The 15,373-nt window shown below is 36.0% G+C and overlaps 1 protein-coding gene across 19 annotated transcripts in view; it reads left to right on the forward strand.

Moving 5' to 3' along the window:
• AFDN (afadin, adherens junction formation factor) overlaps positions 1–15,373 on the forward strand; it is a 116,350-nt gene that overhangs the window by 61,228 nt on the left and 39,749 nt on the right. For 12 of the 19 annotated variants that reach the window (XM_041402090.1, XM_041402077.1, XM_041402076.1 and 9 more), the window contains 8 exons: positions 3,417–3,437; positions 4,180–4,325; positions 6,610–6,704; positions 8,605–8,870; positions 9,346–9,489; positions 10,654–10,852; positions 12,524–12,627; positions 14,071–14,157. In XM_041402090.1, coding sequence (XP_041258024.1) covers positions 3,417–3,437; positions 4,180–4,325; positions 6,610–6,704; positions 8,605–8,870; positions 9,346–9,489; positions 10,654–10,852; positions 12,524–12,627; positions 14,071–14,157 — 1,062 coding nt within the window. The remainder of the gene's footprint in view (positions 1–3,416; positions 3,438–4,179; positions 4,326–6,609; positions 6,705–8,604; positions 8,871–9,345; positions 9,490–10,653; positions 10,853–12,523; positions 12,628–14,070; positions 14,158–15,373) is intronic. The other 7 variants (XM_041402087.1, XM_041402080.1, XM_041402086.1 and 4 more) reach the window with 1 other exon arrangement.

A 15,373-nucleotide genomic window follows, 5' to 3' on the forward strand; every position in this document is an offset into this window, starting at 1 on the left:
TCTAGAAGGTAAGATCTTTGCAAACATTTCTGGCTGTGAATCCTTGTAAAACAAGTTGGATTGGCTTATTAAAGAATACTGAATAGGTAGCATTTGTTTGCACTTATTGATACTTGAACGTGTTAAAAGAATCATGACTTTTAAATTCTGACCCTGTCACTTTTACAACTTTTGTAACCACAAAAATGGTTGGACATCTTGAACACAAAACTGGACATAAAACTTGGACATCTTGAAACAAGCTGACACAATTGCTTTGTAAAGAGAAATACAAGTTCTCAAATGTTTCAGTGTTTTACATGTAGTCTAACACTCTTGCTACTATATGTGCAAGATTCCTACTGAATCGCAGGGGAAATTCTGTTTTGTGTAAAAATGCAAGATAAGATTTACTGGGCTGTCTATGATATTAGACAGTACCTTGCATTGTGTACCTTGCATTGATAAAACAGACTGGTCATTTTCTCAAAAAGGAGTGCTAGTTCATGTATCCTCAGTAATAAAACAATTAAACTTCTTTGTCTGCAGGTTTTTCTCAGAAGAAAAACTGAAATCTGTTTCTATATTTATTAAAACATGTGTGTTTGTTGCAAATAGTACTGCCAGAGTAGCAGCAAGGACCCTGCTGCATTAAGTGCTGCACAGGCATAACGAATGTGTCAGTCCTGCCTTAGGGAATTTACAATGCAAGTGTTACACAACAGCTTGATTAAGGGAGAGTAGGAAAGTAAACAACAGGAGTGGCACAAAGCTCACAGCAAACCAAAATTGTTCAGGTTTTTGAAAGATATAGTGAAGTTTTCAGCAAGGGAATGTTAGCTCTAGACCTGTGTAATCTTATACAGCAGGCTCCCACCTTTCACAAGAAAGATCCAGAGGAAATGCTGGTGTTGAGGACACTTCGCAATAAGAAAGTAACATGTGCCTTCTGTGTACATTCCAAACTTGATCAGAGACTGAAGAGCTGTTTGCTTTTGAAGTGATGAACTAGTATGCTGCTTTGAATCTTGATGTCACACTCAATGGATATTTCATAAAATTGAAATGGTATCAAAAATTAATACCAGGGTCTTTTATTAAAATGAACTCTATCTGTGTAAGAGAGGAGACTGTGACTGCAGGGGAGAACGTGAACTGGCAAGAGCCTGCACATAAACAATTCAGCAGCTAGAATGGAGAGTAAACAGAGAAGTAGGCTTCAAATATAAACTGGAAGTTACAGGTCTGAATCTAAGAAAGTCACTCAGTTTATAGAGCTAATGTATAGTAGTTATAATGAACCTAAAAAGACTTGTAGTGACAGAGGCAGGTACAGTGCGAAAGTGGATAAAAGTTTTCTTAGTATTGAGTGGCTAATGAGATAGCTGCTAGAAAATACTAGAGGGGTGGACTCAAACATCAGTTTGATTTGAAAACAAATCAAAGCTAGAAAGTAGATTATCTTGTGAAAAATATTCATTTATTGCACTGAGAAGGGCTTCCCAAGTCACATTCAGCCTTGTGGTTGTAAGCAAATGTATTTTCTATGATCCTGCTAATACTATTACAAAACTGTTAAACCCAGCTGTTTGTCTGGACTGTCTTTTGTGAAAGGCCATTTCTACAGCCTTGTAACTTCAGCTGCAATCTGATCTCCAACCTAAATATTACGGAACACATCAATAAGGAAGCAGTATTTGTGGTTTTGTGAAAGATGTTGCCTAGTTGCATGAAATTAACTGAAAGTAGTCAGAGATTGCATAAAAATTGGGAGGAGGTTCATTCAATTGTCATGGTGAAAGGAGCCAGAGGAAAGTGGGGGAAATACACCCGGGACAAAAGAGAAACTTGAGTCAATTTCACAGTTAATGGGCTGAAGGCAAAGAAATACATTGATTCCAGGGATCAGTAAAATGTCTTTAGCTTCGACTTGCCTTAGTGGAGCAGAAACAGTGCAAGCTTAGCCAAGTCAAATTACTTCATCTAAGGTGTAACATAAGTGGTTGCATTTATGGCTGTCACAGTCAAATTACCATGTAATAACTTGTATCACAATAGCTTTTTTGTGTGTCTCAAGTGTAAAGTTCAAGTAAAGTGTTCTTGCACTGAACGGGATCTGATAGTGTGAGAGACACAGAAAACAAATGAGTGGCAAACAGAAAGAGGCACCCGAAACAGGAGTGGGAAGGTGCACGAACTCCTGTGCTATATTGTGGAGTAAATTAATGGCTGAGATCTTAATTTTGCCTGCCTAGAATCAGAAAGCTATCAAGTCTCTTTGTGAAGTTACTCAAGAAGGTTTGCTAACAAATTAAATTTGTGACTTCATATATCCAATTATTATAGATGACTTTGTATGAGATAAGTATAAAATAGGAGAGATCTATTACAAGTCTCAGTACTTTCAATAAAAAAGCAGGACTAGAAATTTTGTTCATATTCAAAAGCCCTTTTTTTTGTATCCTTCCTTCTCCCCCCCTCCCCCAATCATTCTGTGGCATTTTTAATCCTTTTTAAATTTTAACATTTGTTTTTAGAAGGAGCATTTCCTTTTATTCTGTGCCAACGCATTAAGAATCAGTTAAGATTAAGTCAGTTAAGAATGCTTTGGTTGAAAAGGGAGAGGAAACAAGCAGCAATTTGGTGTTTTGAGCTCTGACTAAAATGAAAATAGTAACACCTCAAATATTTGCATCTAAGCTCACTGTGTTGCAGGTGGGGGAGAGTGATCTGAACAGAAAGCAGAAAATAATTAAGAGCTCAGTTCTAAATAATCAGACAAACATCTGGTGGGTTCTTTTTTTCTTTTAACCTCAGTGTAGCTTTATATTTACCAACATTTAAGAAACTTAGTATGGTATTTCATTTGACTCTTCTGTTGTTTCAAACGATCTTTTTGTTCTTTAATTGAAAAGTCATGTATTAAATCTGTCCGAGGTGTTCTGTGTATTTTGTTTGCTTTTGAATGTTGTTGTTTGGTTGGGTTTTTTTCGTTTTGGATGGGGGGTTTCTGTTCCCTCTTTGTGTGTGTTTGCATATTGTGTCTATTGCGGCAGTGTGGGCAAATGGCTCCCAGGATCTGTTGTTTGGATGGCTAGTTACCCCATTGCCTGCAAAAATTTCTGCAAGGTTTCTCTGGCACACTAAGCATGGAATAACCAGTCTGGGATGGCAACTAGGTTAAGGCATTAATTCCTTGAATTAATTGTGACATGTAGGCACTTCAGTTGGTAGCTGTTGTGCTACTGGTCCTATTAAAATAATTAATTTTTTAGAAGGAGCTCAGTTGCACTGTAGCTACTGATTAATGCATCTGTGTATAATTGTGAACATGTGTTGTACCTTCATATTTAGTGTTTGATTTCTAAAGCTTTCATGATTGTTCACAAATTTCTTTCTTCTATTCTGTTTGATTTTCTTTGTCTGTTTTTCTCCAGGAGGTAGACCAGGTTGATCAGGTAGGATATATTTGCTGGGAACTGATCCTAGCTATGTTGGCTTAGCTCAGTTTCTCATACTGCTTCCATATCAAAATACAATACTCAAACAGCTGGACTTGAACAGTTCGTAACACTCATTCAGCAACTGGAACATGCAGTACTAAAACCCTTTTTTGACTTTGCAACTTTTACGGCATTCCATAATTTCTGCTTAACGCACTTCAATGTGGATATGAAATGACCGAAGTTCTTTTTCTTCCCTTTATTTTCTTTTTTCGTTGTTTGTGGTTCCTATTCTTTGGATTTCATCTGAGGTTGCCTGGCCTGGCATTTGTGGTCGGGAGATGGTGAGATAGATCAGTACTTGATACTGAATCACGTGGTATCAAAGCCAGTGAGCGCAGTATCAGTGTGGCAGTGGGCAGTAGTGAATATGCGCTTAAAAGTGCACAGATTACCAGATACTGCATCTGCTAAGCTCTTAGCGCTGTGTAATTTGAGGCTTACACTGTGGCTTTCATTGATGTGGCTATTGGCAATGTATTAGCATTTTGTGTGTTCAGTGAACATGTTAAATTTGAACGTAGTAGTTACAGCAATTGCGGTATTACATACAAACATTTTGCAAATATCTGGTATCTGAGAGATGTTTGGTGAAATGGGAAGAGGTACTGGTCTATCTTTTGAAGGCTTTTTAAGCTGCCATGCTTTATCAGAAAGTTATTTCCCTGTATTATTTATTGCTTCTTGCCACTTACAGAAACAGAAGAATATTGCTGGGGCCCTTGCCTTTTGGATGGCAAATGCATCTGAACTACTCAATTTCATAAAGCAAGACAGAGATCTTAGCCGAATTACTGTGGATGCACAAGATGTTTTGGCACACTTGGTTCAAATGGCATTCAAGTAAGGCTATCAAACTTCTGTTTCAATTACCATTTTCTTTTCATTTCTGTGATTTATAGAACAACTTCACACTTCTGCCAAATTTTAGATATTGCAATAATATCTTTTGAGTATTGTTAAATACCTGAGAGGAAAACTTAAAAGAATGGCCTAGACTTACTTTTTTAGACAGATGCCCTGTTTTGTGAATATTGGTCACTGAGTTGTACGTGAGTTTCATCTGTTAGATGATGTTGTGATTGTTAACGCTACCAATGATAGCTTTAGGGGAAATTTAGATTGTGTTGATTGCTTTCTCTTAATTTAATGTGAAATTGTGAGGAAAGTGTAGTTTTGGTGTTAGGATGTAAATACACAGGCTTAAATATTCCTGGGTCTTTAAAGTAATGAATCTTGTGCTCTTTAAGGCCTTCTGAATATAATCTACTTTCATAATTCTCATAAATAGCAATTTTCACAGTGGTTTTTTTGCACAGATTTTTCTTAAAAAAGGAGGGACAGGTTTTGGTTTGGAGTAAAAATCAAGCTATACTTGCCAGCTCAGGCAATTACAATACCGATTAAAGGAAAATTTGAATGAACCAACCAAATGGGAAGGGAAACCTTCAGAGGAAAGTGTCCTTGAATAAAGATAACAATATTGGCTGAGCACAGAATTAATCAAAAATAAAGACTTCATTTTTGTTCATATGCAGATTTTTTTCCTTCTCCCCAAGCCACTACTGAACAAGTATTTCACAGCAAATTTGCCAATGAGAAACTAATGTTTAGAGACGTCCCAGTGTACCTTGGGTGACTTAAACCCAGCCTACTCCCACTTGTAAGATGACTATTTTAAATACAGTATTTTCATTTTTCTGTAATATGAAATACTGTATTGTGTGCTCTTTTTGTACTGTGACGAGACTGGGAGAGCTAGCCGTGGTTGAACAGTTTAGCTCTGAAGGGGCTGTGTTTCTCAGAAGAGCAATATGTGTAGTTCGTGAAGCTTTGTCATTGCTTTCTCAACTTTCAAAAGGTTTCAGTGGAGCACCAGACCCCTTTGCACGGATTCCCGCAGATTCCTTTTTTTTTTTTTTTTTTTTTTTCTGGTCAATAAATTTTGGGCAAGTAGGGTATAGCAAGTAGCTATTTTGACAAAGTCTTTCTATTCTTATAGCATCTCTAAATCACCAGCTGTAAATGAAGCTGTGCCTTCTGCCACAGCTCAGTGTCTTGAATTAGTGTCTTAAAAAATAATTTCCTGCTACTTTAATTGGCCAGGTAGTCATCAAAGACAGAATATTGCTGCGTCTAGGAAGGAATGGTGCCATATTTATCTCTCCACATTATGAGCAGTCTATATGCAAAAATATTATTGAATTTTAGTTGTGTGGATTTTCCCTAAGTATAGTGCAACATGGCACATTGCAAATGCATGTATTAAACTTCTGGAGACCCCTGGAATATGGACTTAGAATGGAAATCAAAAAGCACAACTGAAGCATGAACAGAAAGAAGTGCTGTGAAAATGTTACTTGATAGTAATGGGTGTACTGCAGGACTGGTTGAAATTGCCATGGATTTAATTTCTAGCAATTGTATTTCATTAAAAATGTTTCCAGTGAAATGAAGGGGGAGTTTCAGAAAGCCATGAAATATTTTCTTGTATATATATATTTACAATCTGATTCATTTTACTTTCAGTTCTTAACAGAAAATATGAATTAGCAAAAACAGTTAAAGAGAATGTTTAATTATTTGAAGAGAAAGGATATTAAAACAGATTTTTATTTTGGGGTAGTTAAAGGTAAGAGAACTAAAAGAATCAAAAAATTTCTCACACAAAGCCTTAAGGTTGTTTCAGGATTTTGTGTTTTGGATCACAACATTATTATTTTTTTTTTTTTTAAGTACTACTCTTGCTAGATTTTAAAAGAAAGAAAAATCTATTTCTGTTTAGAAAGAAGAAATTATTTTTTCATACTTAGGGAAACCAAGGTTGGCCTGACAGCATCTCTTCGTGTAGCATACGACTGTCTCTCACCAGTGTAGTAGCAATATTGCATGTAAATGCATATTGCTTGTTCCCAGACAACCTAATTGTTTGTGCAATGTTTCTAGGAAATTTATGGGAAAATTGGTCTCTCAGGCCTTCTAAAAAGTATTATTGGGTTTCCTATAATCACATTCATAGCACAGAAATTTCAGGCGTCTTATAATTTGATAGAACTCTTCTCTTTAGAACCTTTATAATGAACACATAGAGGATTTAAAATTCACTTTTTTCATCATTCCCTTCCAGGTACCTGGTTCATTGTCTGCAGTCAGAGCTTAACAACTACATGCCAGCATTCCTTGATGATCCAGAGGAAAATAATCCTCAGAGGCCTAAAATAGGTTAGACTGCTTGATCTCTTCTGAATTTTGGTCCCTTAAACCTGTATCCTCTTTGTGCCAGGAATTCTGAAACTGGATGCTGTTCTCCAGATGCAGTCTCACAATGCTGAGTGCATAGGAAGGATTGCTTCCCTCTCTCCCTCCTGCTAGCTGCACTGCTGCTGACTCGAGCTAAGTGTGCAACTGGATACGTTTCAAGCAATGATACACTGTTCAATCACATTCAGCTTGATGTTTGCTAGGATCTCTCCATAATTTTCATCAAAGTTGTTTTTTGTTCAGGTGGCACCTGTCTTGTGCTGTTGCACAGATTTACTCTGTCCCACATGCAGTTTACTTTGACCTTCATGAAATCCCTGTCAGGCCATTCTCCAGCCTAATGAGGCCCTTCTGAAAAATGCTGCTGCTCTTTAGCATATCAGTATTTTGCCTCCTCTTGGTATAATCTGTGAACTTGCTGAGAATGTGCTCCATCACATTGCTCAGATAATTAATTAAAGGTACTAATTAAACAGTACCAGTCTCCCCTCAAAACATGAGATAAGCCGCTAATCTGTGATTGCCAATTGGACATTGTCTCCACAAATCCACCAAGTCCTTTTGTCCAACCATATGTTGCCATCAGTTTATCTAGTCCTCACCTTGGCAGTTTCCTCCCATAACTGTAGAGATGTAATGGGAGAAGCTGATCAAGAGCCTCTCAGCTGCTAAGGTCAGGCTGACTGGCCATGTAGATTTCTGTCAGGGTTCCCTGCTGCTGTAATACCTGATACATGATGCTTGCCTCCAGAGCACCCTGCTCAATGTGTATCACCCTGTGTCTGTAATCCTGGCTCAGTGACTGCTCAGACTTCTAATGCCTCAATAATTGAAGGAAAAGTGATCTGCAGAACAATTAAACAGAGCATTCTGTTGAACTATGAAAATTTCATAGATACTTATCTGGTACTTTAGGTATTAAGCTTTCTGTTCTTGCTTTTTCTCCTGCACTGAGCCTTTAAGGAAGACTGACTATGCACTGCTATGTTTGTAGTGCCCTGTACTGTGAGAGTATTTCTGGGGACACAAACCCAGAAAATGTAGCAAACTGATACTGGAATAAAAGCAGATGCTGTTCTTATTTCACTTGTTTTTGAGCCGCATTATAGATTTCTTATGACCTACAGATATTTTTATCAGACACAATCCTGAGTTTCAATTCTAAAAAAACTAATGGTTTCTTCAAAAGAGATTTCCAATTAAAAGTATTGCTTTAAAGAAGACCTGGAGATAAATGTGTTGCTTCCACTGGGAAGCATGAGGGTGTTTGCTCTTGGTGATGCTAATAGAAGTCCATGTTGCTTGTTAGATAATACTGCAATGGAGTAATTGGAAAATGGGATTTTGTAGTATTTTAAAAATATGATGTGTGAAAAGAAGGTGCATTCTGTAGTTTAACTGCATCATACAATGCAAATAACTTCAGCTGAAATTTCTGAGTACAATTTGATACTTAGAAGAAGCTATGGAATAATTGAAATATGCATTGAAACAGTAGAATATAAAGGTTGCATAGAAGAACAGAATATGAACTTGTTATAAAAACTAATAGAAAAATCAGTTTACTGAAGTGAGAATGTGATTTAAATGTTGAGTATAGCCAGTTATTTACTTGTATGATAAATATTTTCCCCAAGAATTTATTTTCATTTCAGGGGTTATGTTCCACCTAGCATTTTAATGTTGCTCTATCTTTAAAATGATGGACCAGTAAGTGTATTTCTGAAAGGCTGTGTAATTAAATACGCGTAGGTTCCACCTAGCATTCACCAGCCTCACTTGAGTGCCTTTGTGTTATTGCCTAAACCAGGTGTCCTCTGCAGTTTGTGAATGTGGGTGACTTTTTCTTTTATCTCCGTAGATGATGTGCTGCACACCTTGACTGGAGCCATGTCCCTGTTGCGACGATGCAGAGTAAATGCTGCTCTGACCATACAGCTCTTCTCCCAGCTCTTTCATTTTATCAACATGTGGCTTTTTAACAGATTAGTTACAGCCCCAGATTCAGGGTTATGTTCGCATTACTGGGGAGCTATCATGCGCCAGCAGCTTGGCCACATTGAAGCCTGGGCAGAAAAACAAGGTTTAGAATTGGCTGCTGATTGCCACCTGAGCAGAATAGTACAGGTGAGTGTATTTGTGATTAACACTTCTTACATATTTGTATATTCAAAGACAATATTTGCCTATGCTGTGTTCCTAGAAAATAGCATGTGGACAAGTATAGCTTGAGTGAGTCAGTCCAGGAATGCTGAGGTAGCATTGAGGTAAAGACACAAAACATGTTTTCAATATTGTTAATGTTTAAGTTACAAGTGAAATTAATAGTGAACATGGCTGTTAAATCTCCATTTATAAGACTGAACTGTAACTATACTGAACAGAGACGGGAAGAGCAACTGAAAATTGATATGCTTAATTTATGACAGATTTAGTATTCATCTTTATTTAGTGTTTGTTTGGGGGGACTATTGATGTTGCTTCTGTTACAAATCTGTCTTCTTGCTTTCTCTTTTCCCGTATCTAAAGAACATTTAGACACAAGGCTTAAGGTTTTATTCTGGTTTGAATTTGTCATCTGGGACTTTTTTCTCCCCTGTAGGCAACCACATTGCTTACCATGGACAAATACTCACATGCAGATGTTCCAAATATTAACAGTACTTGCTTTAAGCTGAATTCTCTGCAGCTACAAGCCCTGTTGCAGAATTATCACTGTGCTCCAGATGAACCACTCATCCCAACAGTAAGTCTCTTCTATCACTTATTGTCCAGTTTTAACATACTGGAGATAAAAAAAAACATTGGCTGTGAGTAGCTATATTACCTTTGGTGGATGTACTTCACTGACTCAAGCAGGGTGTTAACAAGAATCTCTTAACGCTGAGTTGGAAAGAACGGTACCATTCCACGTTGCACGTATTCAGAGAGGTGTCACTGCATCTTACACCATTTGTAATGAAATACAGAAAGGTGCTATAAGAGACAACAGAGTGTGCCTAAAATCTGGTTCTGCGTAACCAGAAGGAACAAAGTTTGCTAATTTGTAGAAATCAAAGGAAAGTATCAGAAACACTACACTTTCTGACATGTAGGATGTAAATATTGAGGGATCTTAAATTCCTTCATACAAGCAGTGGACAGGTTGTCCTTTGATTAACATATTGGTACCTGGAATTTGTATGTGTATATATATATATATATATATATGTATAATGTTGGGTTTGGGACTGTCTTTTTTTCTTGATATTTATGATGACTGACTATTCTAAGTTTTATTCATGGCAAAATTCAAAAGACAGCTGTGTTATTGCAGAATTGTAAAAAACACTCTTCGGTAAACTCTGATAGTTCACTGATCTCCAAAAAAAAAAGGCAGAGGTAGTCTAATATTTATATAGCTGAATGCATTGTCTACAAAGTCCATCTTTTATTAACTTTGGATACATTTGTTTATTAAGTCAGAAGCACAAATACAACAGATGGGATGGTGTTGGGGAAATGGGAGGAAGGACATGTAGCTTGGAGATGTTTTTATGTATTGGCTGCCAAACTGAAAAGTCTTTTACTGAAGAACATAACCTATATTACCTGTTTACACATAGGTAGAATTACATAGTTGCTTGGGTATTATTATTATTATTAATAATAATAATAATAACAACAACAACAATAACATTCACCACAGGTTTGGAAAATACTGAAGTAAAAATAAGATCTTCTCTCTCATTTGCTAATACAATTATCTATGGGATTTCATGAAATAAAGCCATGCCATGTACTGACTGTACATAGCAGAGCTGAAGAAGTTGATTTTTTCTTGCAATCTTAACATCTTCTTAATGTAAGGCTTTTTAACTTAATAAAATTATCATTTTGTAGTAACAGTGTTTTTCTGCCTTCTGTCCAGGAATTGATAGAGAATGTAGTAACTGTTGCAGAAAATACTGCGGATGAACTTGCTCGCAGTGATGGCCGAGAAGTTCAGCTGGAAGAGGATCCTGACTTACACCTACCTTTTCTCTTACCGGAAGATGGCTATTCCTGTGATGTTGTAAGAAATGTTCCAAGCGGTTTGCAAGAATTTTTAGATCCACTCTGTCAAAGAGGTTAGTTCTTCTGTTGTTTTGCAATGATCTGCATAGCAAACACACAGTGCAGAATGTATTTTAGTAAAGTGTAAGCCACTTTGTGTATGATTTAATCTTTTTATACTGTGTTCTTCAAGTGTGTGCTTTTGCAAGCCATTAAAATTAAGGCTTTTTAAAATCCTTAACCTTTCTCCCTGTCCCTTTCTTTCATTTTCAAGGTTCTAAGTAAGTAGTGCTGAGTTACTAGAGCCTGCTGAAATACTGTTTTGCCTTTTCTCCAAAACTGTTTTGATTTTTAAAATTAATGTGAATTGAATAGTTAAAATAATTTTTTTTTCTCATCAGCTGCTTCCATGTAACATTAAAAAAGCCCATGAGGTTAAAATAATGCTTTCACTGTTGGTCAGTGTAAGAACTTATGGTTTGGGTATTTGTAGTCCAACAGAATTTCAGATCACAAGTAGATGATAGATCTTGTGGTTGCATGAAACTGACTTAAACTCATGAAATTAAAGCAGGGGGTCTGTCTAAGCATTTCAGTAAATGAAAAAGTTACAATCTTTATTTGGTGCTACTCAATTTTATTAGAATTTCTTGATTTTCTGCTTAAAAGCAGTTGTTTAAAAAGAAAACTTGTACAGGAATGTCAAGGTAAATAAGAGGCTGTAGCAAAGGAGGCGATTGAAAAAGCAGACTTACTCTGTACTACAGACTTACTCTGTACAGCAGACTTACTCTGTACTACTTGTTGCTTCCAAGTTAGTTTATACAAAAGCTATACTCTTGCATTTAAAAGAAAAGTAGGAAACTGACTGTTTTGAAAGTCCAGTTAGTAACAGAGGATGAAGTTTTGAGACTAAAGGAGCTTAGTAGAATAAATTATTTAATTAGTAAGTATAAGTCAGTTGTCATAAAAATGTCTGTACATTCATTATAAGTAAGGCTCTTTTAATGCATATGTTCAAAATTTTGCTTTTTGGGTATCCCTTACATTATGCTGAGGGACTTTTTGGAGTGAAACAGTGTAAACTGAATTGCTGAAAAATTATCTTTATGACGAGGAGAATATAATACATTTGGATGGAGTGATTAATAATTTCTGTGTGATGTTTGTTCTCAATGTCCTTGATTTAGGCAAAAATGTTTGATATTTCTGAACTGCTGTTGCTTGTTTTTCAAAATTCTAGGAATTTTTCAAATAAAAAAAAGTAAATCAAACTAAATACCTGTCAATTGCAGTGCTGCATTTAAAACCATATTGAATGCACACAGAGCTTCTCTTCTGTTAAATCTGTGCTGAGACTGGTTAGCTAGTCCCTCTGCAAAGTAGATTTCTGTAGCCCTGTTTTAATCAGAGTTCTGGTAGTTTGTATTCTAAAAGATTATTTGGTGTTTCATATCTCTTCTGAATCTGGTTGGTAAAAGCAATATTTTGCTTCCCCGGAGTTTTCTATGAGTTTGCAGTGTTTTTAAATAAGTATGCTTCTGAGAAGCAACAGCTATAGAACTGTTGCTTCCTACAGGATTTTGTAGGTAGTAGCAAAAAATTGCAGCAAAGCCCATAACGGCATCTGAGATATGAGATTTGACATGTTAATGAACATAAAAAGATTAATACTATTTTATTTTAATTAATCCCTTGAGAAAATACCATTACTATATTGATGTTACTTTTTCTTTTTCTTTTAGGTTTTTGTAGACTAACACCTCATCCACGGTCACCAGGCACATGGACAATATATTTTGAGGGTGCAGATTACGAAAGTCACATGCCCCATGAGAATGCTGAGCTGGTAAGTATTGGTTCAGTGAATAATGACTGACTGCAATCTTGGCAAGGCATTGAGTTTTATGTGATCAGTTTTAGTCCTTGTTAGGAAGAATAGGCTTCATTGTTAAACATATAGTTCATTAGTGAATTGGTGCATTTAAGGAACTGTTTGGAAATTTTTTTAAGTCACTGTTTTTCTAGGCTGTAGCATGATTATAATTTTCACATAAGTAAACTATATCATATTCCCCCAGTTTTAGAATAAACAGTGAAGAAATTTCTTCTAAACACAAGCAAAAATATATATGGATGTGGATCTATAACTTAAAGAACTGCAAGCTGCTTTTATTTACAAATTGGCAGTTACCAACCAAATACTTAATATTAAAAGTTCTAGTCTGGTACTTATTCCTGAAAAAAAAAAAAAAAAACCCAAAACATCTTTGGTTTTCCTTTATATTATACTTACTAAAAAGGGTCTCACTTCAGTGCAAGGTAAGGGTTTTTTCTTTTCTGTTGTAAGGGTTTGTTTGTTTTGTGGTGGCTTTTTTCTGCTTGTCTGATTATCAAAGTTACAGAACAGCTTGGTTTTGGAAAGATGGTGGCTTTATGTGAAATATTTTTTAGAGCAACTAAACAGAAATAGCATCATATTTTAATTAGTGTTTTCAGCTTAAAAACTAGTTGCATTTCTAATACTTGAACTCAATCAGAAAGTACTATTTTTTAAAATTACTTTTCTTGGCTTATATTTTTGCTTGTCATGGGTCTTGTGGAACTTACAGTTCTGTTTCAGTGTGAACACAAGCTAATGTGCTCCACCTGACATTCTTCAGCTAATGAAGATTGTGATGACGACTTTTTGAGTTGAGGAACTGTCGATGTTGAAAGATATATTTAAAAAAAAGACTGAGCATGTTTGGGGACTCTGGCTGTATTCAAGAGTATTCAGAAGTGAAATTTTTTGGAACTTCATTTCAAAGATTTAATTCTGCCTTTGAATTTAATTGGCTTCTTAATAATTCTGCGAAGATAATATTTTCTAGATGCAGCACTACAAATTGGTCTCTCTGTAGATCACCCTCACCTTTGTAATAGGGGTCTGTGGAGTCTGAACTTCAGTTTTCATTAAAAGTTACTACAATTTTATAGACTGGTTACATTTTGATTTGTGATTCATTAATAATCTCTTTACTGAATTAAAGAAGGAGGAACAATGAGTAGACCTCAAGTTTCAGCAGTGTAGTATAACACAGGTGTAGTACTTAATATGAATCCATGTTAATTAAATGTTAGGGATTCTACCTGTAAAATAGATACCAGATATATTATTTAGGATGTGAGACCTGCTGCTCTAACAAAGTAGTTTTGTTTGTAATTAACTATTTTGCTTAGTTACTTTCCTAGCCTGGCAGTGAATATGAACTTCGGAATTTTTTCTTCTTTCCCCTTCACTATTTGATAGGCTCAGCCTCTGAGAAAAGAACCTGAAATTATCACTGTAACACTAAAAAAACAAAATGGAATGGGACTGAGCATCGTTGCTGCCAAGGTATGGAAGTCAGTTTATTTAAGTCTTACTGAAAAAAGCCTGCTGTGGAAAATGTTAATGGAAAAAGTCTGTTTCCCTTAAGTTGTTTGTACACATTGTGTTGATGTGTTGATCCTGCTTTTATTCTGATTGGGAAATGTTTCTGTAAAATGTACAGGTGGACAATACAAAGGAAAACATAATACAGATGTAGTTATTACGACACTTCAAACCTCTGCTACAGGTTTATTCAGTTTTTTCAGAGGCAAAAGTTAGCCATTATTAAACAGAATTAATAAACAGGTGTATTTAGCACTTCTGCTGGAAGAAGTAGATGCAAAGAATGTTTGTGGGTTAATTGAGGAATAAGTAAAACAATTCAAATGTATACATTAAAGTTGGAGTACTTTCTGCCATGAAGACAACACCTTTTCTTTTGCACAGAGGAGCAAGAATGGATTCAGTTTTGTTTCTTTACAGTGGAGACCTACAGTGTAATAGCCTGAATTGTGGGTGTATGCTGCAGCTAGTAGCTACGGTGGTGTGTAGCTAGTAGCACTACGTAGTCATGTATAGAATGCACATTCAGCTCCAGCCACCAGATGGAAGACTCTTCTAGTTGGTTGGTTTTGCTTTATTAACTGAATGAGATATGAGAAGACTTAATCTTTTGAGTTTAAAACTTGTTATAAATTATGCAACAGTGATACTGAAAGGTCTGTGTTGTGATTAGGTGGTGTACAATAGATGGAACAAGTCTTTCCTAATGTCTCTTCGCTGTGTAGTACGTGGAACTTCAGAATGCTGCGGTACTCCTTGGCACTCAGTGCATGAGCTGAAAACAGGATTAAGTTACCTCACACAGTCAGTTGTTTCTAAACAGCACTGTTTGGTTTTTTGGTTTTTTTTGGTTTTTTTTACAACCTTCACTCATTTCATAGTCTGTTCTTGAAATTGTAATCTTGCATGGTATCAGTTTTTACGAATTATTTCTGACATCTGTAAAGGAGTACCTGGTGTCAGGTGTATAGTTCTAAACAATCAGCAATTATTGAGGAAGCAGTTCAGGATCTGGGAAATGTAATTCAATTTTCTGCTCTGATTTTAGTGGAATGTGTTAATAATTTGAGAAGCAAATACTTGTTCTTGACACTGGATTAAATCTGTATCAGACTTCGTACTGCCATCTGCATTTCTGTTGAATGTTTCAAAATGTGCCATTGAAGTAATTTTTTTT

Source organism: Onychostruthus taczanowskii, unplaced genomic scaffold (assembly GCF_017590055.1).
Source record: "Onychostruthus taczanowskii isolate IOZ18803 unplaced genomic scaffold, ASM1759005v1 scaffold191, whole genome shotgun sequence".
Classification (NCBI taxonomy): Eukaryota; Metazoa; Chordata; class Aves; order Passeriformes; family Passeridae; genus Onychostruthus; species Onychostruthus taczanowskii.